The 27,647-nt window shown below is 41.9% G+C and overlaps 1 protein-coding gene across 1 annotated transcript in view; it reads right to left on the bottom strand.

Annotated features, from left to right (window-relative positions):
- Positions 1-2,218: 2,218 nt before the first annotated feature.
- WDR49 (WD repeat domain 49) overlaps positions 2,219-27,647 on the bottom strand; it is a 150,541-nt gene continuing 125,112 nt past the window's right edge. Inside the window, exons 16-20 of the mRNA XM_020805758.3 lie at positions 24,409-24,593; positions 18,595-18,704; positions 15,817-15,963; positions 4,124-4,293; positions 2,219-2,311 (exon numbers count right to left, since the gene is read on the bottom strand). Coding sequence (XP_020661417.3) covers positions 2,243-2,311; positions 4,124-4,293; positions 15,817-15,963; positions 18,595-18,704; positions 24,409-24,593 — 681 coding nt within the window. The 3' untranslated portion in view covers positions 2,219-2,242. The remainder of the gene's footprint in view (positions 2,312-4,123; positions 4,294-15,816; positions 15,964-18,594; positions 18,705-24,408; positions 24,594-27,647) is intronic.

Raw genomic sequence — 27,647 nt, 5'->3', positions numbered from 1 at the left:
ATGTGTTCATTATTTTGGAGCTATTCAGGGGGAAATCCTAGCTGAGGACATTTTTAATTGCCTGTTATATTATTTGTCCACTTGATTTTTTTCCCCCTTGTACAAAGGTGTGGACAAAATGCTGGAAATAAATTAAATAACTGACAGTCTCTTACCATTTCCTGAACAACACAAAACACATTTTCATAGCTGAGATATAAACGATTGTTTGCATTTCCCTTGCTCTGCCATGCAAACATACATTTCACAATGCTAGAATGTGCTTAATTGCAACAATGGATCTCGTATTATTAACAACATGTGCAACATGTGCACAAGGGAAGGCTCAGGAATCCTTGGCATGTTTAACACATGGTTTTCAGTAATATTCTGAGGAACTAGGAGGTTCTGTGGAAGCTCGTTAAAGCACAAATGCATATCCCTTTTGGCCTTTAGGGCCCTATCTGCTCTTGCGAGGGGAAAGCAGGGTTTGCAGATGTATGTTTACACAGACCTGCACACCCAGTGGTGGAGGCAAGAAATGCAGAGAGAGATACTCATGAATGTATAATGCACACACATTGTACATCCATGTACAATTGGATTGTACATGGATGGGAGGCAGTGCAGTACCAATGGTCTGTGTGTTATTCGAATGAGGCAGAAAGTAGAGCATTGGCTTCAGAACTTGTCTTCCGGTGGGCCAATGATGAGCTTTCCATAAATCACAGCAGTAGGGCTGGGCCTGAAAAAACCAAATGCAAGGCAGCACATGATGCACATTCTAGAAGGAATGGCAGCAATCACTGTGGCTGCCTGATGCATTTTGCCATCTTCTCAGCTGCCTGTTTTGCTTCTTCTTGGCTTAGCTGGATTTTTGCCTCCTTCACTGAGTTTTACCTGGATCCTGAGCCCATTTGCTTCACTCTCCCTTGTGCTCATTTCCACAGTTAGCTGGCCCAGAAACACTTTGGGGGTCCTCTCTCAATCCTTCACTGTCCTGCCCCTCAAGATCATGAAGACATGTTCTCTGATGTCACAAGGCACTGCTGCCTCTCCAGTCTCCACTGAGGTTCTGATCCTGAAATCCCAAGCAATGAGATACAGTGGTGCCTTGCTTGACAATGTTAATTCGTTCCAGCAAAATCGCTGTGGAGAGAAAACATCGTCAAACGAATTTTTTAAAAAACCATTGAAACACACTGAAAACCGTTCAGTGCATTTCAATGGGCTAAATACCTGCACATCCAGCGAAGATCCTCCATACGGCGGCCATTTTTGGTGCCTGTAAAGTGAGGAATCCATCCTAGAAAACAGCGGGGGGCCATTTTCTTCAGCCGCCGGACATTTTGAAACCCGATGATCAGATGTTTGCTGATTGTTGTAAGGCGAAAATCGGTTCCTGAAGCAGGGAACCGATCATCATTAAACGAAAAAACCCATTTTGCGATCGCAAAAACCTAATCATGCAGCGATTTATTCATTAAGCGAGGCAATCGTTAAGCGAGGCACCACTGTACTAGCAAATAGTGTAAGGATAGGAGAAGCATGAAGGATGAAATGACAAAAAAACTAAAAGATGTAGACAGACCAACAGTGTGGGGGCAGGTAGATACTTTAGAAGACAGCACATCAAGAGAACACAGAAGAGAGAATAGATTTTTAGTAGTTTTAAAGAAAATCCTGAGTCTTACCAAATCTACGTCCAGGTGCCAGCACTGGTAGCACATGTGCTACTAGTCAAGAACTGTGGAAGGGATTGTCACCCTCAAATTGGCCTTCTCAGCTACAATAGACATTGTTCCAAGTCTTCTATTCAGAGCATGTTACCATAGTCTCTCGAGACTGAATAATGCCTAATCTAAGTCGAGAACTGCTATTAGACTACAGCAGGGAGGGACAGATGTTTTCAGCCTATCTCTCCATCGGGATCAGCCAGAATAACCACTGCTGAGAGGTTATGTGTATTGCAGTCCAAAATCATAGGGTCACAGTTGTCCACCTCCCAGCAGTGTCTCTCCAGGGTTCCAGAAAGAGCTCCTCTCAGCCCTCTCTGGAGATGACAAAGATTGAACCCATGACCTTTTGAACTTAATGCATTTGCTGGCCACCATATTACAGCCCCCATCCTTTCTTAGTCATACTTTCAGTTCACACTATGCAACCACAAAATCATATAACTCCTGTTCTGTGGATGTATCTTGCTAGGCTTTCATATTAATTCAGTCTACAAATGAGAGTAGGTGAAACTTTTATTAGACCACTAAGATACCACAGGCATAAATAGGTTGTCGACTCTGCAGAAATCTTCATCAGTCTGGACGTTACTGAGCTGGAAGAGATGCAAAAGAAATATAAAATGTATCAAAATCCAAGACCAAATGTCCAGGGTCAGATTTCCTTGTTGAAAGCAAGCTCCAGAATGGGAGGAGCCCATTGCAGAATGAGCCCAAAGGTGGGAGGTTTCACATTGCATTTCCGGAAAGGTGGATTAGCAAGTCTCTGCTAATGAAGGAGAACCAGTCACCCAGAACTTCAGGAGATCCCAAAACGTGCCTCACAGTCTTCATCCTCTCTGTAATAAACAGTTTCATAACATACAGTCAGGATGTTATCATTAGTCTTTATCCAGATCTACAGGGAGACAGAATTGGCTGAAGGTAAGACTTTTCAAAGAAATAATTCTTAAATTCTGTAGACTTTCTGGCATTGTGAGAGTTTAAAAGATGCCAGGTTTCTGACACTGCTGTGAGTGGTGCCAACATTAGGTAGAACCTGGGAAAAGGATTTTGAGCACCACTTAAGAGAATGAGCCAGAGGCAGCAATCCCTCCAACAGGTTAAAAAAAAACTTGAGCAAATCAGTATATATCTTTTCCAACCCTGGGAAAGGTCAGTTGTTTGGACCACTGAATTCCTCTTACACACCCCAATACAAATAACTTTTCCCAGCTCTGGATTCTTTTGCTTTAGGGCCCTTATAGCTTTCCTTCTCCATCTTCAGCAGTTATTGGCTGAATTCCAACAGCTGGTCTCAACTAGAGTAGGTCCATTGAATCAGTGGGGTTTTGATGAGTCAGTTCCTCTGTAAGTTCCATTGATTTATTGGTCCTACTCTAGTCAGGACTTACTACTTGGGTTTCAGCCACTATTTCTCATCTTCTTCCTTGTTGATTGCTTGGCTCCATCTTTAGACTCCCCTTCCCTCAATGTAAGAATGAAGTAAGGCTCCTTTCACAGAGACTTTTGTGGCTGTGGGAGCTTTTTGCCCACCCGCTCAGGCGAGGCGCATGTAGGAGAGCGTGCAGAATGGCATGATAGGACGTGGGCTGAGGTGAGCCTTTAAACAGGCAGATCGCCCCCACCAGTTTACCTTTGCTTCCAGACGTCAGCCCACCCACCCAACCTTATTAAGAGTGAGCTTTGCTGGTTGCTTCAGGGCCAGATGAGAATTTTTGGCCTGCCGCTTTAATTGGCAAATTAGGAGGTGTGTTTTCACCCATCCTGTTTTTAACCTTGTGTTGATTGTTATGGGTGAGGATTATATTTCTTGGTCACACTGGTAGATAGGGGTGGAAGTCATGAGTTTAAAAAGTGGGATGGGGAGGAGGCAGTGGTCCCCTGAGGTGTGGTTCATCTTGAGTCCCGAGACTCATTCGGACTGCGCCCCTGGGGGAGGGGGCTTCCAGATTTTACCAGAACTCAGCCAGTTAAGGCCTGTGGGGGGGGCAAGGCCGGCCCCAGGCACACAGCATGATGCCACCCTACTTTAAGTCCCCTCTTGAAAGGGGATGTTGTGTTAACGTGTTAATGTTCAATAAAGTGTGGCCCAAAAATTAAACCAACTCCTGTGTCATGCCTCATCGCTCCAGGCTGGGCGGGCGATGCTCTTCATGCAGCTCCTGTTGATTTTAGCAGTGTTGTGTCAGAACTTTCGTTGTGTCCTTATGTTGTCTTGTCATGCCACAAAACCAAACCTTCAAAGTGTTGTTTACCTGGCCCCCACAGGATTCACCTCATGACCCTTTAGCATCTGAGGCACTTGCTATTGAATCCTTTTCCTGCACCTCTGCTTAATTCTCAGAAAGTCTCCAGGCCAAAGGCTGCCTCATCATATTGACAGAAACACCTACATTTGCGCCTACCTTTCCTTTTGAAAGGGATCCCATTTCATTTCCTTTGAACGTCCCTTGCTTTCTTTCCTTGGTTACCTCTGCTTTTTTACATATTTCTTCATACAGCTGCCTTGATTTCTTTTCCCGGTCCAGAATTTCTTTGGGGAATAAGCTCTTTTCATCAAATGCAGCTTTCAGGGCTAAAGGGGTTTTTTTGGAAGGAAGGAAGGAAGGAAGGAAGGAAGGAAGGAAGGAAGGAAGGAAATCATAAAATCCTCATTATGATTAGGCTCACCTGTCTTTTTAAAAATAAGAATCATGCTGAACATGAAAGTTAGTGAGGCGAAAAAAATCTGAACAACACATCGTTTACAGGTAAATCAACTATGCAGCCTCTGTGACAGCCACTTACCGATAAGTCATTCTACTTTGTTGAACCTGTGACCAAGAAAAGGGGTTATAGAGATAAAATGGCAGTTGATTCTGAATGGCAGCAATAACCAAGCACTTATGGCAACCCTTTCCACAGTTTTCTAGGTACAGAGTACTCAGAAATGATTTACCAGTCTCAGACATCATTCCAGTTAGGTCCACGAGAACACCCCCTTCATTTCTTCTGTGAAATTCAATGCCTGCCCATCCCTCTTGTGGGTGGGGGGGGGAGACCCTGAGAATGCTGGCTATGGGATACTGGGAGTTGTAGTAAAAAACCACCAAATTTTGTCAAGCTCTGCTGGAGAACACCTTTCTTAAAAGTTAAAAAAAAAAAAAAGCAAAATGTGCTGCTTATATACCAGTCCATAGTTCTTAAAGCAGTTTCTGGGCAGTTTACAATGTAATTATGCAGACTAAACATTCCTAAACCCACCCACCCACTCCAGCAATCTGGGTATTCATTTTACCAACCTTGGAATTATGGAAGCCCGAGTCAACCTTAAAACATCCACCTGAGCCTGTTGGCATTTAATTCAGGTAGTGAGCAGAGTCTTGACTGAAGTGCTGCAATTTAACCATTGCATCATAGGGCTCCTTAATCCTAGCTCAGGAAAGCGGGGACAAGCAATTCGCCTTCTGTCTGGCACCATCTGTACACTGACTGCAGTTAAATATATTGCCTTCCATCCTGTTTGTCACGGACACTCTGGTCCTCAGAGCAGGATTCTGCTGTCAGGCACATTCCAGAGAGGACAACCTGCTGGCTTGGCAGGATCCAGAGAAATGTATTGCATTCTTGAATTATCCTGGAAATATACAATCTATCTCTGCCCAAAAATGAGCCACATTCCTTCAAAGCATCAAAATGCCTGCCATTATACTTCAATTTTCATTTAGTTCCCAGATTTTCACACAAGAAACTACTCACACTTAAATGTACATATATGTATATTACTATATATATATATATTCATATATATATATTCATTATTTATGAGTGCCTGCATAACATAATGGATGTGGACTAAATTTATTTATTTATGTATTTATTAAATTTATACCCCGCCCCTCTAGACCATGTGGTGAGACCTTTGGTGAAATAATCTATTATTTTTGTTTTCTCTTGCATTCAAAAATTGTTAACTCTCAGTCTCTTTCCATTCCAAATATGAAGACGTTTGCAATTTGTTTTTTCGCAAATTCATAGACTAAATTATTGTCTGTTTGCACTGACCAATTACACTCGTACAGCTATTCCCAAATACGAAGAACCAGGCAGTACCTCTCTGCCACATGGTCATTAGAGAGGAAGAGCTGGTGAAACCTTGTTCTGGCATTCCCTGAAAGCAAGTACAGATTGAGGTGAGAAACTCTTCCTCCACCAGAAGTCACACAGCTCTCCGCATGTTCACCGTGAGGTCAGGAATAACACTTGTCTGGGCATTCAGTTGAATGAGCTTACACCATTTCTGTGACCTGCAGGCCAAAGCTTCCTGATCTCAGAAATGCTGTAAGCATGTTCTGAAAAGAAAACACTTATAAGCCCCACTGCAGACCTCTACTGTTAACATATGAAGGTATGCCTGATTTCCAGCTATGCAAGAGGCAAGACATAACCCACATCCCTGTTGTGCTTCAAGACCTACACAGCTGTACACAATCCAGCTGTGACATGTCCAAATATGCCACCACATTTAATTTGGACATGTCACGTTTGGACATGTCACATGGGTGGATGAATCTGTTTTTTCTGTCTCTCACTTTCATGATTATTTAAAATGAAAATAACCTCAAATTCTTTCCATTATGAATATGAAGAAGTTGGAGGATTCTGGCAATTTTTTTTTAAATGACATTCTTACACACTCCTAGGAAGACCTAAGTGGAAATCACGAATAATTATGATGACATGCTGTCAAGTTGATTCCGATGTATGGCAACTTTCCCAAGATTATTCCAGATAATTGTTCAGAATTGATTTCTTCTTCTGGTGGCATTTTGGAACTGTGCCACTTGCCTGATGTCACACGGGGTAACAGGTCATATGACCCCAGCAGCCACACATATGAGCTTGACTGTCCCTTTCTTGGGATACATAGCAGGGGTTCAAACTCATGACCCCTAGCTCCACAGCATGTTTTCCCAATCCATCTATATCATCTCAGAAACAGGTCAGTACAGATTTTATTGAATCTTTGGATTAATGGAAAGAACATTAGACAGATTATAAGGATATCTATTGGAGAGACTGACCCCCTGTGACTGCTGTTTAGTCTGGATTTTCTTTGGCTGGACTGTGTGGAACTCTGATAATAGACTTTTGTTAGGTTTCTGGAGAAAAAGGGATATTTTTGCCACAGTTGTATTTTAAATTGTTGGGCTAAAAGTTGGTTTGTCTATTATAACATCTGTGAAGGATGGGAGGAAGAACCTAGGAGAGGTTTATGATTGTGGGTTTGGTTTGTTGATAAAATAATGGAAACTTCGGAAAGATATTTGAGGGTTGGTCACTTTGGTGAAGGATATAGTATTATTTATACAGACCCTACTCATTGGAAATATCGAAATGGCCTCCAAAAAATTAAAATATCAAATGTTGGGGACTTTGCCCAATCTCAAAATTTGAGAATAGTGGCACAAAAATCAGACAAAGAATGGCAGACTACCATGCAAAAGATAATAACAACGATAATAACAACAGGATTTCAGCAAGTAAATGAACATCTTAGCCAAACAGAAGATCAGATAAAAGAGAGGTTATCAGATATTAAACAACAGTTAAATGAAGCTGTACTAACTCCAGAACTGCTTTTATTGAGTATGATACCAGGTAACATAGATGGGAGAAAGAGTTACCTAGTGATCTATTAAGCTACTACAGTCAGAAAATGTTATGTTAAAAATTGGACTGTTGTCCTGGATTCACCCTTCTCTTCCAAAAATTGGTTGAAAACAGAGTTACGGAAACAAGAGGAGCTTATTGAAAAAATATGGGAAGCGGCAGAAATGGATATCCTTTCAGACGTACTGAATGTCCAATTCAGAAGGAAATTGAATGATGGGATTTATTATACAAATGGCTTCCGTTCCCTGATAGTATTGGAGAAACTTAGATTTAAACTAAAACATAACTAAGTTGATAGCTGGAAGGTAATCAAATAGTAAAAAAGCAGAAAGTTGATTTGTTATTGAAATATGAATAGATTGGATGATTGCGAACTTTGTGTTCTCCTATCCCCCTAATTCCCGCCAACCTAGCGGTTCGAAAGCATGCAAATGCAAGTAGATAAATAGGGACCACTTCGGTGGGAAGGTAACAGCGTTCCGTGTCTAAGTTGCACTGGCCATGTGAACACAGAAGATTGTCTTCGGACAAAATGCTGGCTCTATGGCTTGGAAAGGGGGTGAGCACCGCACCCTAGAGTCGAATAGGACCGGAAAATTGTCAAGGGGAACCTTTACCTTTACCTTATCCCCCTAACCCTTTCCCTTTCCCCCTACTGCCTTTTACCTTTTGTATTCCCTACCCTATTCTTAGTTGTTAAAAAAATAAATATTAAATTTAAAAAACAGGTCAGTACCAAAACATAAAGTTCATTCTATGACCTTGGCCAGCCATAGTGCTAATGCAGGAAAACACTTCAACATAATGATGAGATTCCTTCCCATCTAAACGTTGTTCATGGCCACATCATTATTTAAGAGGGGGAGGAAATATACAAAACACACAGCAAAATAACAACTATGGCATGAGCTCTCAAGCACGTTGCCTAATATTTACTACTTAACCAGGGAACAGGGGATTTCAAGAATTGTGAATTCTTGAGCCAAATAAGTTAACAGTAAAGCTTACCTAGTTTTTGTCTCTCATCCAATGTCCAAACCAGAAGGTTTGGGAGGATTAATGAGAATATTCTGAAGTGCTTCATATAAATTTAATAATAGCATTTTATATCTAAAACTCCTGGGGAAAGGGGAGAAATCTAACAGTCTGGGCAAGATTAATGACGGCGAAGAAAATCAGCATTTTTCCAACTGAGATCATACACCTGGCTAAGTCATGAAGGCTCACTGGGAATTGATCCAGCCCCCAAAAGGATTATATTTTAATTTTTTAAATTGCCTTTTGGAGCCATATGGGGGCTGTCACTGGACTGTGCTGAATCATCAGCATAAGCTCCCATTTAATTCACTTTTTTTGTTTCTCGGGGGGCTTCCCATCTAATTCTCGGTTGCCTCTTGTTATCTAGCTCAAAGAAGCAAGATGCTTTTTCCTGTGTTAAGTCAGAAGTGCTGATGCTGGAATACGGAAAGCAAAAAAAAAGTCTTTCTGCTGCACCAGCTCCAGTCCTAGTGATGGACCATGAACAATCTCCGAAGGTGTTTGGCAAAGATGCTGTGATGGTAATTGCAGGCTCTTCTGGATGAAGATGAGTTTTCCAGCCTTGCCCAAGAGCTCCCCCACCCCCACCCCAAAAATTGTGATTTATATGACTGTTAGCCAGCTCTTTGAGTGGTCAGAAGGTTCATGGGTTCTGCACTTACCCATATCTGGTTTCCTTTGGAAGGATGTTCCTGGAGACTCATGGTATTCTGTAATATTTCAGTTCATTTATGATTTTATCAGATGAACATAAGTGAAAGTACAACTTAAACATTCCAACAGACAATGAAAATACCCACATCAAATCTCATGTACTCTTTCTCACCCTGACCCAACTCAGGATTAGGGTACAATCCGATGGTGGGGAAAAATGTGTGTCTGTCCAAAGTGGAAAGGGTCATTTTACAGGGAGGAATCTCTTTCAAAGCAGCCCTTTTGTATGTCAAGGAATCACTTCAACCATATTGCAGGTCCAGCTAAGGCATGAATCCTACCAGGGAGGAGTGCAATTTCCTGTAAATGTTGTGATCACCAGCAAATAGATCTTACTGGACTGCTCCAGTAGCAGTCCAAAATATGATCTATTTGCTTGTGTAATCACATCTTCTGATTAAGACAGACTCTTTGTTTCTGTCTCTTTGCCAAGCTGCAGTTCTTCCACACAGAGGCCCAAATCCTCTTGCCTAGTTATGCCAGCATAATGCAAATAGTGTGACTTTCACTTGTGGATTGCTCCAAGTCAAGAAATCATGATCTGTTGCATGTTGAGTCACACAAGTCAATATAAACAGATTTTGGGCAGAGACACTTAGGCTTTATTCCGAAAGCTAGTCCCAACCAGAGTTGGTTGTTACATGCTCTCAGGTCACCTCCAAGTTATGGTGACTCTATGAATGAGCGATCTTCCAAATGTCCTTTCCCTAACAGCCCTGTCCAGCCCTTGTAAACTCAAGGCTCTTTTATGGTGTCAACCCATCTAATATTTTTTCTTCCTCTTTTCCTGCTGCCTTCCACTTTTCCTAGGATTAATATCTTTTCCAGAGAAACTTGTCTTCTCATGATATGCCCAAAGTATGGCAATGTCAGCATTGCCAGCAGAAATAGTTCAGGTTTAAATTGCTCTGGGACTCACTTGACTTTCTGGCAGTCTAGAATATCTACAAGGTTCTCCTCCAGCACTGTATTTAAAATTAACCAACTTTTTTTCCCTGTGATCCTTCTTCTGTGTCCAGCCTTCACACCCATACACTGTGATCAGTATGATCAGTAATACAATAGTGTGGATGATCTTGGTCTTCGTGTCCAGGGATCTTGGTACAATTCCTGCACTGCTGCCCTTCCAGGTTTCAGTACGAATTAATGACTGAAGCAAAAACTTTAACAGTCTCAATTTCTTCATTGTTAACATCAAATTGTGTAGTTCTTCTGAAGTAATTCTTTTTGTCTTTTTCACGTTCAACTGCAGTCCTACTTTGGCACTTTCTTCTTTCACTAAACGTCATTTCAAGTCATTGCTGCTTTTTGCCAGTAAAATGGTGTAATCCACATATCATATATTATTGATGTTTCTTCCACCAATTTTCACTCTTCATCTGTCTGAATTTAGTCCAGCTTATGTGCTGCATATAAGTTGAACAGACAAGGAGATAAAATGCACTCCTGTCTGACACTTTTGCCTATAGGAAACCATTTTGTGTCTCTATATTCTGTCCTCTCAGTTCCTTCTTGTCCACAAGTTATGAATCAGGACAATCAAGTGTTGAGGCACACCCATTTCTTTCTGAACAACCCACGGTTTCTCATGATCCATACAGTCAAAGCCTTTGCTGTACTCTACAAAACATAGACTGCTTTTCTTCTGTAATTCTTTGGTGCTCTCCAGTAGCCAACAAATATTTGCAATATGATCTCAAATGTCTCTTCCTTTTTGAAATCCAGCCTGAATATCAGATACTTTGTTAAGGTATATAATTTTTATATAGCCTGAACATAATATGTATGTGTGCAGAGCAAGAATAAGATGACATCATTCCTCCATCCCTGGCTGATGCAACCCACTGCAATATGAAAACTGCCACACCTGTGTTCATGAAATCACCTCAGACGGGATTGGACCAGACTGATACCAGAATTGTATATAAGAAATGAACACTGTACAGTCTCCCCTCTCTCCTGTACATTGATGTCTGCTTGTCATGCTGCTGGTTTGAATACTGAGCTATTGAAGTGCTGTATGTATGTATATTTTGTTATATATTTTGTAAATACACTGCAAGAAAGAAGAATCTGTTGTGTTCATTTATCTGCGCTTTATTCTGCTGAAGAGAAGATAAAGACACAGACGCACATTCCCTCAACATACTTCTTGCTCCACATAACACCTGTGTTGCAACACCTTGAGCATCACTTTGATTGCATAGTAAATTACAACAACAGTCCTTGGCATCTTCCTTTCTTGGGGACTGGAATAGATATTGAACATTTCCAGTCTCTGCCCCAATGTTTTGTTTTCCATATTTCTTGGCATATTCTTGTTAGGATTTTAACAGGGAAAAGAAAGTCTATTTGAAAATTTATAAAACAAGCAAAGGTGGAAGAAGAAAACAAAAACATGGTTTTGTAGTTGTTGAAATTTATCCTCCCTCGGTATTTCATAAAACTCATGGCAAGCAGTGCTAAAGGAGGAGAAAGATGGGCCTAATGTTGGGCCTCTGTGTTACTTACCTAAAATGAGCCCAATGACCTCTCCATAAGCATATATAAAAGATTACTTTATGTAACAGTTTTGCCATGCAGTTGTGTTACTTGCCCTACAATAGCTATCATCTGGTGCCACCTAACTGCATGCATTCGAGTGTGCTACAGATAGAAAACAGGAACTAGAGTTGACTCCAGCCCAACCCACACATGCACAGGGATGCCTCTATATTTGCATTTGTGAAATGTGAGTCAGCATGAACATTCTGTACAAAGTTAGAGAATGGCCTGCTGCCCATTAAAATGAACCAGTATATGTCTTTGATCAAGATTCAAGAAAGAAAGAAAGAACATATGCTTAATTCCAATAACAAGAAATTTATGTATATATTTGCCTTCTTTGTATTAAAAGGAAATCCTAGTTTATAAAATCTAATGTGATTCAATCTTGAAATGTTTCCCAAATGAATGTTAATTCTAATTGTTCATTAATTCTGGAGCCATTTTTTATTTAGTTCATGAAATTATCTATCTTCAGTTTTTTCATAGTGTTACAGCCTGTTGTTAAAAGCATTAAGAACAGACTTACTTTGCCTGTGCAGAATTCAGATTATGCTAGGATGATTCACCTCATTTTGTTTTGCCATTTCATCATCTTATGCAACATAAAGATCTAACTTATTTAGATCATTTGAAGTAGCTTACTGTATTTACAATGAAGTTCTACCCATATCTGGTCAGTACAGGGCCTTGTATACCCTTGAGCTGGTGGGTATGGAGTTATGGCCTTAGAGCAGTGGTTCCCATCCATGTGTAACCCAAGTGTTCTTGGACTGCAGTTTCCAGAAACAATGGTCAGCACAGCTGGTGGCGAAGACTACTGGGAGCTGCATCATCATCACCATCTTAGAACTGCAGAGCTGGAAGGGACCCTATAGATCCCTTCCAGCCCCTGTCAAATAGGCTCAGTGGGGAATCAAACTCCTAACCCTCTTGCTCCACTTTCATGGCCATCCCACCCACAATGTCATGCCCTGATGACACACTGAGCAAGACGTCTGGCACATAGCAAGTTCTGGAGAGCTGTGTGCTAACTGTGCCTCTGCTGTGGCATTGCACACCAATGCCTGGCCAGGTCCAACTGTGACATTTGTTGCTATCAGAAAGCAGCCAGTCAGGCTTTCCTGAGTGGTGTCAGATGGTCTACTGACAAGGCACAATTCAACATCATCCCATCATGTTGCTGATTGAGGAGAATGCCTTTCATTGTCTAATGGGAGGGCTGGCTCTACCTATGGGCTCTGTCTGGCTTAAGCCTAGCAAAGATTGCCCCCTTGCCTACTTAGGCTCCTGTTGCTTCTCTGCAGGGCCTTACCTATAAAATGGAGGCAGAGAACCAGAGCCAGAAGATCCATTTCTTAAATAAAAGTTATAGGGCCAATTCAAGATGATGTTAAACGCATAACTAGAAGGTGGATTTGTTCTGATTTTTGGAGCAGCAATTTCTTCCTCTTCTGTTCATTCTCCTCAGAACCTGGTGCATGCATCTTACAGATGGAGTTTGTCCCAGTTTAAGAAGAAGCAACAAAATCCCCAGATGACGAGCATATTTCACATGGATGGCAAATCACAGATGATGCATTCATTACTACACATCCTCTGTCGGTGTGCTGCAGTCTGTCATCACCACCAGCCCTCTTGTTATTCAGGCATCAGATGAGACATTTCCCTCAAAGTGGAAGAAAAAATTGAGCACATATTTGGGCAAAGGGAGAAAGCCGCCGCTTCTAAGAAGAAAAGGCTGCAGTGACATATGATTTGGTCTTTCCCCAGGGCCCTGACACAAGACGGTGGATTAAAGAAAGGTGGAAGACACAGTAAACCATGATGTTCCAGTGGTGTCGCCAGAATTAGGCCTGCCAGGACTACTCAGTTGAAGAGACAGCAACAACCTTGTTACTTATTTATTGAGCTTAAATCTTCTGCATCAAGGAACTTCAACAGTAGTGAAAGCAATGGCATATAGTACCAAGTGGCAGTAGAATTACAAGCATGCAAACAATGGACAAAGCGCATAAAGTAGCACCTAAAAACTATCAGAAGGATCCTAGTGGGTCTAAAGTCACCAAAAAAATTGGGATGCCCCCCCAAATGGAGTTGGACTAGATGCCTCCCCCTAAGGTTGATCAGAGATTAGAAAACTGAATGTGTTAGACTCCAAATCCAGAGTAGAGATGGGCATGAACTGCCGGTTAGGTGATTTATGCTGATTCATTCTTTGGACCAGTGGTTCTTAATCTTGGGTTACTCAGGTGTTTTTCAGCTGCAATTCCCAGAAACCGCAGCCAGCACAGCTGGTGGTGAAGGCTTCTGGGAGTTGCAGTCCAAAAACACCTGAGTAACCAAAGGTTAAGAACCACTGCTTTGGACAAACTGGTGTTCAGTGGTTTCTAGCCCCGCCTCTTCTGGCAGGCACCCATTCAGAGGCAGAACCTGGGAGAGGTGGGGCAGAGTAGCTGGGGTTCTGCCTCTCTGTGGGTACCCACTGAAGGAGGCGGGGTGTCACATTCCCGGGGGTTACAACAGCCAAGGTCTGATAAACCAGTCCAAGGTCAGGAATACCAAGAATGCAAAGCCAATAAGCATTTACCAAACCAACTCACAGAACGTAGTCCAAGGTCAGAGTCCAAAGCCAAACACACAACGTAGTCCAAGGTCAGAGTCCAGAGTCAAATACACAACATAGTCCAAGTTCAGAGTCCAGAGTCAGGAGTTCAGGAAACACGGTTCAAGGTTGTAGGAGCGTGGATGCAAGTCAGAGGTTTTGACTTGTGGCTTCCACAAAATTCTAGCTGACTAGGAGCTGTTTTTATAGTAAAACAGCCCCTTGAGCTGCTGGAAACCTTTCCATCCTGTCAATACTCAGGGCTAGTTGAATGAATGTTTCTGTGGACCGCCTTCGAGCGATCCTCTGACCTTTTTGCCATAAGTCTTCCCTGAAGCCTGGACCGAAGCTTGTCTGCTGGGGAAGGAGAATCTGGAGGCGATTCAGATGTTTCTGATTGCTCAGCATTCTCCTCAGCCTCAGTTAACCCTTCTGGTTCCAGGTCTTCAGCTGCACTCATGACACGGGGCTGGAAACCGCCCAACACCTGTTCATCTGAAGGATGAACCAGCACAAACCACCTAACCAGCAGTTCATGTCCATCTTTAGTCCAGAATCCATCCAGCCACAGCCCATGCTTGTTGCAAGAATCTGGGAGTTGTAGTCCAGATGAGTAACTTTTGAAGGTCTCAGCTGGAGCCACATCACAGATAACTCTCCAGCCCCTCCCAAGTTGCAGTTTTAGAATAGGTAGTTGTGTTATTTTGCACCAGTCTATCAGCAAAAAACCACAGAAAAATAAAGAACACAAAAATGTTGTGGAACCTTAAAGGAGTCTGAGAAAGTGGAGTTGTCCATGAAAGCTCACATTAAAATATATGAGTTGTTAATCTTTTTAGTTACCACTAAAATGTTTTTCCCCAACATTCAACTCTCCTTTACTTATGCCCAATAGGCCAAGTCTTTGACATCAAAGAAAAAATATCTTTACTCTTCTATTGGCCTCTTTTTGTCCTGTTTTATACTCTTCAAATCTTTGAAGATGTCTATCACATACCCTACTTAGCAGGTCTTCCATAAGGGCAGAGTGAGATGGCTGGCCCAAATACCAGATTTTGTCTGTCACAAAAGACGAACAACTTTTTAGTTTTTTGATTTGCCTGCCTCCCTGCCTGCCTGCCTTCCTTCTAATAAATGTGGAGGTGTTTGTAGGTTTTTCTGCTTCCTGTGGGCACCTCAGTTGCTTCACCTCAGGCAGCAAATGTCCTGGGCCAGGCTTCCCTAACTTCAGTGTCCTCTGAGGGAAACATTTCTAATTCCTTTGACCTTTCTGGACAGGACCGGCAGTCCACAATGTCGCTTTCTCATTCTCTAGCTCAGTTCTCATGTATCCACCATTCCATGAGGGAAAGGAAGCACAGAACCGGCCTTGCAGGTCCTGGCCCCACTACCGCTCCCTGCTGCCCATGCTCCTGACACTCACAGGATCCTTCTCCACGGACATAGAATCCAAATATAATTTAAAAGACTTTGTGGTCTGAATTTTAAACCATGTGGGAAGCAAGACCAAGAGTAATGAGAATGTAATGAACGTCTACTTACTAGCCGACAGGGTAGGCAGCGTTAAATCTTCAGAACACTTCTCTGCTGACTTTTCCCCAAAGTATTTGTCAGGGTGCACAAGAGAGAGGAGTTGGTTCGTATCTGTCGTCTCCTTCAGGGCTTCAATCTTTAATGACCTAAATACAACTTTTCAAACCAGAGGATTATTTCAAATGCAGAAAATCATTTCACCTATCAGCACAATTGGAGCTGAAGCAGAGCTAATTTTTTCCTGTCTAATCACACCGTGCCACTTGTGCGGCTAAGAAAAATTGAAGGAGCTGGATCAACATAGATACATATTCTGGGCGACAGACCGTTTTTAAATTTCAGCTCGGGCAAAGAAAGCTTACAGTCCCTGAGCATTAAAAAAACCACCTTGGTTTTAAATTAAAGGTGGAGTTCCTCAAGCAATCTAGAAAAATCTGTGACTCAGAGAAGATAAATATTACTCTTTTCATAGACAGTTTTCAATAGGTTTCAATGAATTTTCTGTGCTAGTCTGTGCAAGCATATCAGACTAAAAACAAAACAAAACAAGAGGCAAAAATGTTGTGAGCTTCCATGGATCAAGTCCACTTCCTCAGACATCTGTGGACTTGATCCAGAAAAGCTGCCACGGAAATATTATGACACTTTAAGGTGCTGCAATTTTCTTGTCTTTTCCATTCAGGTTTCCTAGCAAGAAAATTATCTTCCTGGACTGAGGCTCAAAGAGTCAAGAAGGTCTACCACATGGGGGGGGGGGGGGAGAGATACTTGCTTTGCTTGCCACAAGATTCTTATCTTTTCAATCACAAGTGCATTTCATCCCATTTCTGCATCACTCTGCAGTTTTTTTAAAAAGTCTGAATAAAAATAATACATATTTCCAAGAGATGTAAATTCTCCTTTGCTCACCCTTACCAGCAGGATGAGGAATTGCTAAGTTGGTTGTTGTAGGTTTTTCGGACTGTTTGGCCATGTTCTGAAGGTTTTTCTTCCCAACATTTTGCCAGTCTCTGTGGCTGGCATCTTCAAAGGACATGAGTTAGAACTCATCCTTTAGAACCATCCTCTGAAGATGCTGGCCACAGAGACTGGCGAAACTTTAGGAAGAGAAACCTCCAGAACATGACCAAACAGCCCGGGAAACTTACAACCACCACCAGATCCCAGCCGTGAAAGCCTTGGAGAATAAATTGCTATGTTCTTCTCCTTGCCGGCAAGCACCTGCTGAGATTTACGGGCGATTTTGACTCATCCTCACCATTGTAGGGATGCTTTTTGCACAAAGCTGAGCAATTTGCAAAGCTGGAAAGGATGCTGCTTAATTTAAGAGAGATTTGGCGGCTTAAAGCCTTGATGGGGTTATTTTTTCTTACAGTCCATCCTTCTGTGCTGGTTGCATGTGCATGGCTTGCTTTCCAAAGGGAAAGGGCACTGCACAAAGAAGACTTTAAGGAAAAGCTCTCTGTGTCACTCTTTGCAAATGAAGGCAAACAATTTTGAGAATATTCTTTACATCCCTAGTATCTTCGTGCATATTTTCAATCTATATGCATTTTGTGCCCATGCCCTTTCAGTTTATCCAACTGAAGTGCCACTTAGGTCAATTCCAGCAGAAGCTGGTGATTCCCTTATTGCGCAACTGTGAATCTGCTCTGGGTTTGAGTTCAAACTGAGCTGTACAGATTTGAGCATGGCTACTGGGGAATTCTGGAGTTATAGTTGAAAATAACACAAGTCTGAACCTTTCTAGTCCATACTTCACAGGAGCTATCCAAAGTACTGAATAGTATTCCCCTTCTCATACGTTTAGCTCCTTGGAAAGTTCCTTTAAAGGTCTGACAAAAAGCCAGAATGGCTTGAAACAGTGATGTCTCCAGCCTTCATTGGCCAATTCGTATTAAAATGTTTTAGGTAAATATGCCTTTGTAAAAGCCTTTGGCCAGAAACGATAAAGGTACATTGTGTGCATATTAAAATATGAATCTAGAAAATATGTCCCCCGCAAACTTATAACATAGAAATGTGGGGTATTTCAGCTCTTTCCATCCAGCCTATTCTCTGCATTTCCTTCCAAAGTCATCTATCAAAATTTAACAGGACTACCAAGAATGGCACTGCGAAAGGTGCAAAGAGCTTCTTCAAGAAGAAATCAATTAAAAGTGCATTATACACAGAGGCTTCCTTGTATCCCAACCTGGCTCCCAACCCAGCATAGCTTCCCCAATACTGCTGATGGATTTGTGCACACATCCCTTTAAGGCCACATTCACAGAAATGAAGGAGGACAACAGCACCCTCAAGAACTCCGTGTCTGTCTCAGAACACATGCAGAACTCTGGATCAGAGCAATAAAATCCAAATTAGAGATGGGGGGTATTTGTATTGTATATGAATATGAATATCCCCATGCAGCTGGACTTAATGAGGGGGTAGCCCCTGCGGCGGCCCATCTACTCATGCGTCCAGTGGTGGCAGCAGCCTCACTCATCCTTCCAACTGCTCCCAGAGCTCTGCTCTCTTCCTGCTCACCTGGCTACTTCAGGCAGTAGGAGCGAGAAAGAGTCTCCCTGAATGGCTGCTGAGTTGCTAGCTGAGCAGGAACAGAGTGGAGCTCCAGGAGTAATTGGACGGATGAGAGAGTCTCCCTTCCCCACCGGACACATGAGTGGATGGGCCTGCCGCAGGGTCTGGCCCCTCATTAAGTCCAGCTGCATGGGAATATTCGTATTTGGGTACGAATATCCCCATCCCTAGTCCAGATGTTTCAGGACAAATTACTGTACTTACCATTTGGCTTTATCCCAGCAGTTTTATTGAAAATTCTGCATTTTCTTCTTTTCTCTGTTTTATTCTCTTTGTAACTTTTACCCAGGATTGTGTTGTCCCATACATTCACCCTACGTAGACAGAAAATAGGAAACAAAGTGAAATGGCATAGCTTTGAGTCACGTTTTATCTGTTGTTATGTGTACTAAGAAGCATGACTTTACAAAGAAATATCTATTGCTCGAAGTTAACAAGATAATTAAGTGGTGGGATTGGAGGGCAAGTGGAATGTTTACCCTGAAATGGAGTCCACTAACATTCCTTTCAGCTGGCTCAACAGGGCTGAACCATCAGAGGAATGAATGAAATGATCCAGCAAAAACAAAATAGTACATAAAATCAATTCAGGTCTTACAACAGCCAATAAGAAAGCCTTAGGATGAGATGGAATCGAATCCAAAATTACATATAATGCAGAAATTGCTCTACTCCTGAGCTAATCATGATGTAGGAAAATCAACAATGGTCCCGAAAGCTTAATAAAAAGATATCTTTGTTTTTTAAAAACCTTCCAAACAAAACAACTATTTAAATGCTGTACACATCATCCTATCCATTTTTATTTGATTTCAGTGGGGCTTACTCCCAGATAAATTGGCACAGATTGCATGCCTAATTAGTTGTTTATTTTTTAAATTAAGCTATGAGGCATATTTTATATTCATTTTAAATTAATTATTTTTATTTTTAATTAAATAGTGTTCAGTCCACATGTTTCAATAGCTCAGTAATTAAAAACATCCATCTATTTCAATAATTCAATAATCCAAAGGGATACAAAGGCTAAAATTAATATAAAAGGAAAATAAATAAAAGGAAAATGAAACAAAATAAAGATTATTTATATGTTTCATAATGTGTAGAAGCTTCTATTTATTAAACTGTAAAGTACTCCAATATGCTTTTAAAAAATCATTCAGTACTCCAAAAAACAGCATCTGCCTACCCAAATTTTGGTTATATGCATGTTTATTTAAATGCGATCAAATATGACAAAAATCCAGTCATTGATTCCAACTACAGCAGACATACTGAATGAAGAAAATTTGTAAAAGCGCTCTCGTGTATTTCTCATTGAGTTAGTGAGTCCAACTCTAGCTGAAACTCATCGTTGGATTTTATCTTTATTGATGATTCATTGTGAGGACCCGATCACGTTCATCAACTTCAAAATTGATGGTTGTCCAAAGTGTATCTGAAATGTTGCTTAGGACAGCCACAGAGTGTCAAATTCTGCTTATATGGAGCACAAGGACTTGGAGACAGAAGAAGCCAACCTGCAGCCACCAAGAACCAGCCCCCTAATCTACTCATCTATAAATTTAAACATTTATACTCCACATTTTATACTCACTGGATTACCATTTCAAAACTTAAAATAGCCACAAAGGAAGGAACCATCCAGAGGGCTAAAGCCAAGTCTTGGAATAACAGATTTTAGTAAAAAGATAGATTGTGCCAAAATGCACACCATGAAAAAGAAAACAGGTATTTTTGAGTCACAACAGAACTTGGAAATATTGCTAGCTAGTGGGTTCCAGGAGCTGTAACCCACAAAGTAATGTGGCCAAGCTCTGATACCCAAATGTATTTGGCAACACAGTTGAAAAGAAAAGCTCTTGTTGTTCACACCAAGCAAATGGGAAATGTGGGAAGAAAACTAAGAGACATCACATGGAGCCCCTGAGTAGATTCATGCAAAAGGCGTCATTCTTAAGCACAGATCTTCCCAGCCTATCTATTTAATTATCAGAACTTTGAACAAAGTCCACAAGGAGAATGTCAGCTCCTGCAGTTGGAATAATCTATGGTAATATAATTGAACATTTCAGGTAAGCGTTTGGCTGTAAGGTTCTTTATCAACCTAATGTTCTTGATGCTTCTTGAAGATACCTTTATGTACTGCTTGTTACAACAATCCTCCCTGAACACCACTAAGACATGGGTACCATTGCTCAGATTTGTGAACAATGCAACCCCAGAAGATTTTGTAGAATTGAGGGCATATCATTAGTGCTTGCTGTAGCTATTAGAAATTTTTTTAAGGAAAACATCTTCTGAGAAATTTTGGCTCAGCTCCTTCTGAAGCAGGGTTGGCACCAGATCAGCCCTGCCATTAGGCAGAGTGGAGAATGAGGTCAGGCAGCAGTTGCTGAGAAGGGCAGGATAGAGACATGCCACATGATCTACTCAATATCCCTTAAATTTCCCTGCTGCCCTCAGATGTAAGCAGATCAGGCTGTCTTGTCACCAGTACTAAAATCAGATTCAGCTACCAGCAGTTTTGCCAGACCCGGGACTTCTCACTCGCTGGGAGCTCAGGACCAAAACCTGTGCAGGGAAGTGGCCCTTTGTGCAACTATTGCAAAATAATAGCCCAAATCCTAATGTTTAGTGTAGCAAGTTGCAACTAAAATAGGCCCACTGAATCAATGGAGGTTTAATGAGGTAACTCCTCTGCAAATTCAGCTGGTTCAAGTAAGTTGCAAATTACTTTAGCCTAGTAGGCCACAACTAGTAGTAGGCCCATTTGAATCACTTGAACGTATGGAGGAGCTGACTTACCAAATTCATATTCATTCAATGGGCCTACTTTAGTGTGATTCACTAAGCAACAGGATTTGGGCCAAAGAGAGAAAGGGAGATGATTTGAATTTTCTCTAATGCAACACAAACAAATCATCTGAGGAACACATATGTCCTTGTATCAGTGCCAGTTTATAGCGGGGAAGAAATGTGCACCTATGCTATAAAATCACTGTATACGATAAAATGAAACTTCCTCACTCTTCCAGGTCTGCTGATGATTAGATTCATCTCCTTGTATTAGGACCTGGAGAAGCCTTAGCAATTTCCCGAGACTTCAAGCCACCTCCTGAGACTTGGCATCCCTGACTGCCAGAAGATCCAGATTTTGTACAGTGGACCCTCGATTTACAGAATTAATCTGTATTGGAATAGTGGCTGCAGGTCAAAAAGTCTGTAGGTTGAGGCTCCATTGACCTACAATGCATTGAAAACCGGTTAATCCATAACTGGCCATTTTTGTTCCATTTTGGGGTTTTTTTTTTCTGATCTGTAGGTTGATTCTCCAGCTGCAAGTTGAACCTAAACTTTGCAGCAGAGAAGTCTGTAACTCGAAAAGTCTTTACGTGGAGCCGTCTGTAAGTCAATGGTCGACTGTACATGGAAAGAGAATGAAGCACCATCTGATTGCCATTTATGCACAAGAGGGAGTGTGAGTCGCCATGATTTCCTTTGCCTCAGGCAACATGATGCTTGGGGTCAGCCACAGTAAGCACTAAAACACCAGTTGCAGAAGCCACAGCGTGGGCTCTTTCTATGGCCCCTGCATTGCAGTTTCCATCAGCATCTTTTCCTGCTGATGGCATCAGAGTTGTAGTGAACAGGGTCGCAAAAATTATTCCCTTGGGCACTATGTCTGCACATGAAGGTTACATTCTTTTGCTCAAGGTTATTAAAATGTTTAATAATACAAAGGCTTCATTATGTTACATCAAGGAAGTTATTTAAAACTGAGGAAGCACTTAGCCGGGGTTTAATTTTACTGTTCTTATGCCTGGGCATAGTGTAGATTACAAAGAGCCATGAAAGATTTATATATTTTGCAATAAATGAGCTCACTTGGAATCAAAGAGCTTTGGACCTCTAACCTCTCCAGGCATTACAAGTGCAAAATTAGACCAACTTTTCATTAACTGCATTTTTATATAATGCTGTTATAATATGCAGAAGTGACAAAGCTGTATTTCTACAGCCAAAAGCAGTATGCAGTTATAGACTATTTAGTTATAGAATATTTGCAGTATCCCCACTTTTAATTACAACTCCTGCTTTTCTAATTTTTCACACCCCAGAGTATGTAGGTGAAGCTCTTCTTAGCATAGGGAGTCAGTTTTGCTTGCTGTATTTTTTGTACTGGGCTGCTGTACACCAAGCACAGAGAAAGGGAGAAGTTTTCTAAAATGACCTAATCAATGTATTTGTTGGTTTCTTATTATTTTTCAAAGTGTACTTCTCAATTTCCTAAAGTAGAAATCAAAGAGTTAAAAAAACACACAATGATTTAGTAAAGCAAAATAGACATAAGAGCAGCATTGCAAAATAGCCCTTACTCCCTGATCCCTCTGTATGTGATTCTGTGTGTAACTAAATGTATGTAGGAAAGTCCTATTGTGATGCAGGAAATTTAAAAGCAGGGGATCCAGTTAGGTGAGTTTCCTATGAAGAAACCTCCATTATCCAGGTACTATAACCAAGAAGGCCTTTTTCCTGGGTGCTGCTCTCAGTTGACCCTGATGGTGAAATACAAGGAGATAAGGCTGATGCAGGTCTGAGCTCTACTCCTATTCTCCTTCCAATGTAGCATAATGGTTATCAGTGCTGGATTAAGACTCAATCAATATGATTTCACATTCTTATTTAGGTATACAATCTAAGCTACAAGTGGTGCTTTGGTGCCTCCTATGCCTGACCCAAAACATTATGATGAAGCATCTAGTCCAATCTACCCATACTGATCTTGTGAGGAACTGGTAGATACAGAAACAATGTCAGACATTTGCTCCCCCCAGCTCCTTGGATGGAAGGGGAAAATAAGGAAAAAAGGCTTCAAGTATAGCAGGGCCATGGTATCCATGGGGTGTGTGTCAGTCCCAAGCCCCCTGTTGATGCTGAAACCTGTGGATAAAAGTAAAGCCTGTACATTGTCTCTGGCTTCCTCTAGTGGCCAATTGTGGTAATTATGTCATGGACATACATATTTCTGTTTTTCAGTTTAATGTTTTTAATATTTTCAGACCATAGATAAGTGAAAATGTGGATACTGATCCTGCATATATTTGGCCTTACTGTACTCTACTTGGAAGCTTTAGAAAGAATTAGAGTGTGGTTGAAATAAAATAAGATAGTCCATGAAGCTCTTTCAGCAATGGAAAGATATGCTTGGAAGGGCAAGAATCCAGCGCACATGTGGTGGCTTTCATCTCTCCAGGGATCCCATCCACATCCTCAGGCTGCACAGATGGAAATGCGGGGACAATTCAGGGCCAAAATTACACCCACAGGACCTGTGTCAACTAGAGCAGGGGTCGTCAAATCCCGGTCCGCGGCCTAGTGCCGGTCCGTGGGCTTGCCGGAACTGAGCCGTGGATACGGATCTACACACACACACACCCGCATGCACCCACGGTGGTTGTGTCACGCTCATGGGGTGTGTGTTGTGCCTGCGGGGGGCATGTTGTGCTTGTGCAGGGGGGTGATGTGCCTGTGGGGGGCATGTCATGCCCTCTGTAGGCACAACACAACCACTGCGTGAGCATGACACATCCACCGCATGACCATGCGGGTACCCCCACCCCCCACAAATGGAGCTCACTCCCCTCAGCTGGTCTGCAGCCCCCAAAAAGGTTGGGGACCGTTGAACTACAGCATCCCAGTCAGAACAGATCCCAGGAACTTTGTCTGCAATATGCCATACAAATTCATCACAGTGTGTCATTAAAATAAATAAATAATAAACACCATAATTAAAATCATTATCTTTCCCTTCAAACCTTCTGTACTGTGATGAAGGCAAAAAAATGGTGGCCAGGGATTCTGGATTTTTAGCAAGACATCTATTTTGTGGCTGGTCCTATTTCAAATATTATCTCTGAGAGGAAGCTTCTGCTAATTAGAAGCTTTAGCTCACTCTTAACAGTCTGCTCTCTCAAAGCGTGTCACTGTAAATTAGCTTTTAGTGAAATTATTTACATGTCTGTGGAGTCATCTTGAGCTTCTGTAACAGGTACCGGTTGTTCCACTAGATGAGGGGAAGAATTGTCTTCCACAAAGGACAACAGGCTGTTATTTTTAATGTCATTTTCCTCCTCTATCTGTAACTTGTGTTCTTCTCTGGCGAAAGAAACGACATGATTTGCGATTCTCCAGTGCCTTTCCTAAAAATGAAGAAGTGTAAAATACAAATCACAGAGGCACCATCTCAGACTGCAAGATGAAGTTCTATGTTCCATTTTCTGTTCACTAGACTAAACTCACACAGGAGAACAAAATGTAAACCGAGGCTGCGACTGCCCAAGCAAGCCAAATTGGAGTGATTCGGTTTTGCTGTGGCTTGATTTACAGTCTATTTTATGCTTCTATTCAGATTGGGTGATCACACAGAGACCCCAGTGTGAGACACAAATTGTGCATCACTCAGATGGTGTCCACACTGGTTTGATCCACGTCACAACCTGTCTTTGTTTCATCCCACCCTCTGCCAATCCTCAGCTCTCCTTTTATGATTCACTGTCAAGCTGTAACAATGTTTAAATTGTTGCACAGCATTAAGGAAAAGGGACCATTTTCTAAAGTTCTCCATAACTTACAAACATGTACATGCATACTGCGTTTCTCAGATTACTCATTTTTTTCATTGTGGGATATATATCCTCCCCTCCATACTGCAATCCCTTGCTGTTAATTATAAGGAGTTTCAAGTGGATTTTCTGCTTTTGCACTTTCCTAACTGGCAACAAGGCAGCAACCACTTCACGGATTGCTGCCTTGTTCTGGTGAAGCAGCTTCAGTAATTCAGAGAAGCTATGGGCTCAGCCATGCAGGGACATCCAAGAAGGACAGATCACAGTGGAGCAGGAACTAGCAAGCCACTCCAGTATCTTTGCCAAGAAAACCCCATGAACAGAAACAAAAGGCGAAAAGATATGATGCTGGAAGATGAGCCCCTCGGGTCGGAAGGCATCCAACATGCTACTGAGGAACAGCGGAGGACAAGTTACAAGTAGGTCCAGAGCTAATGAAGTGGTTGGGTAAAAGCCGAAAGGACGCTCAGCTGCGGACATGCCTGGAAATGAAAGGAAAGTCCGATGCTGCAAAGAAAAATACTGCATAGGAACCTGGAATGTAAGATCTATGAACCTTGGGAAGATGGAGGTGGTCAAACAGGAGATGGCAAAAATAAACATTGACATCCTCGGCGTCAATGAACTAAAGTGCACGGGAATGGGCAAATGCAGTTCAGATGATTACCATATCTACTATTGTGGGCAAGAATCCCATAGAAGAAATGGTGTCGCCCTCATAGTCAACAAAAGAGTGGGAAAAGCTGTATTGGGATATAATCTCAAAAAGGATATAATAATTTCAATACGAATACAAGGCAGACCTTTCAACATCACAATAATCCAAGTTTATGCACCAACCACCTATGCTGAAGAGGCTGAAATTGACCAATTCTACGAAGGCTTACAACACCTTCTAGAACTGAAACCAAAGAAAGATGCTCCTGTCATTATAGGGGACTGGAATGCTAAAGTAGGAAGTCAAGAGATAAAAGAAACAATATGAAAGTTTGGCCTTGGAGTTCAAAACGAAGCAGGGCAAAGGCTAATAGAGTTTTGTCAAGAGAACAATCTGGTCATCACAAACACTCTTTTCCAACAACACAAGAGGCGAATCTACACATGGACATCACCAGATGGGCAATACTGAAATCAGATAGATTATGTTCTCTGCAGCCAAAGATGGAGAGGAGAGCACCAAAACTGGTCTGAAGCTCAACATAAAAAAAATGAAGATCATGGCCACCAGTCCCATCACCTCCTGACAAATCAAAGGGAAAATATGGAGGCAATGACAGATTTGACTTTCTTGGGCTCCAGGATCACTGCAGATGGTGACAGCAGCCACAAAATTAAAAGACACCTGCTTCTTGGGAGGAAACTGATGACAAACCTAGACAGCATCTTAAAAAGCAGAGACATCACCTTGCCAACAAAGGTCTGCATAGTCAAAGCCATGGTTGTTCCAGTAGTGATGTATGGAAGTGAGAGCTGGACCATAAAGAAGGCTAACCACTGAAGAATGGATGCTTTTGTCTTGTGGTGCTGGAGAGGACTCTTCAGAGTCCCCTGGACTGCAAGGAGAACAAACCTATCCATTCTTAAGAAAATCAACCCTGAGTGCTCACTGGAAGGACAGAACCTCAAGCTGAGGCTCCAGTACTTTGGCCATCTCATGAGAAGAGAAGACTCCTTGGAAAAGACCCTGATGTTGGGAAGGTGTGAGGGAAAGAGGCAAAGGGGACGACAGAGGATGAGATGCTTGGACAGTGTCATCAAAGCTAACAACCTGAATTTGACCAAACTCCGGGAGGCAGTGGAAGACAGGAGGGCCTGGCGTGCTCTGGTCCATGGGGTCACAAAGAGTCGGACATGACTTAATGACTAAACAATAACAATAAACTGGTGCAAGACTGCTGTTTTTTGTGGATTTCAGGGCTTTATTTCTAATCCTTCACTTTTCCTCAGAAGTGGTATTTTCTCCCTGAGTTGTATATGACCCATTTGTTTTCTACTTTACAGAAAAATAGCCTGGCTCCCATCAATATGATGAAACCCTTGGGACATTACATATCCCCCAAGGGCAAGACATGATTTGCTCTTATGTGCACTGGGTGACATTTACAAGAGTGAACAGGTAAGAAATGCAGCAAAGGGTTTGCGCACAAGGGCCTATGGAATATATGCATGAGGGCTTGTGCTGGTGCATATGCACACGCAGACTTTATTATTGTACTCTTGTCATATCATTTTTGTGAATACTTTTTCCAGAGTTTCTCAGTTGAATTTGGTTTTAGATACGGCCAGACCTGGAACTGCAGTAAAGCAATTTCCGTTTCCATAGTCTGAAGTTTTCTTTAATCCATGTATAAAGGAATTGCAAGTTTTACAAAATTCTGATCAAAAAAAGCAAGCCCATCCTGAGAGAGCCATGGGCGTCTCCTTTTTTCCAGAGCGGAATGCCTTGAAGCAGGAGTAGGCAGAGCATAGCTCATGTGGCCCCCCCAAGGCTGTTTTTTTGGGAGGGGGACTTTTCCTGTGCCTCTCTTTTTTCATAGGAAGACTTCAGGAGTGGTAATTCACCTTTAAATCAGGTGATGGGCTCCCCCATGCCATATAACACAAAAGTGCAGAATTAGCACACTTCTA

Source organism: Pogona vitticeps, chromosome 3, assembly GCF_051106095.1.
Source record: "Pogona vitticeps strain Pit_001003342236 chromosome 3, PviZW2.1, whole genome shotgun sequence".
Classification (NCBI taxonomy): Eukaryota; Metazoa; Chordata; class Lepidosauria; order Squamata; family Agamidae; genus Pogona; species Pogona vitticeps.
The sequence above is the reverse complement of the archived record's forward strand: the minus strand, read 5'-3'. Positions and strand labels throughout refer to the sequence as shown.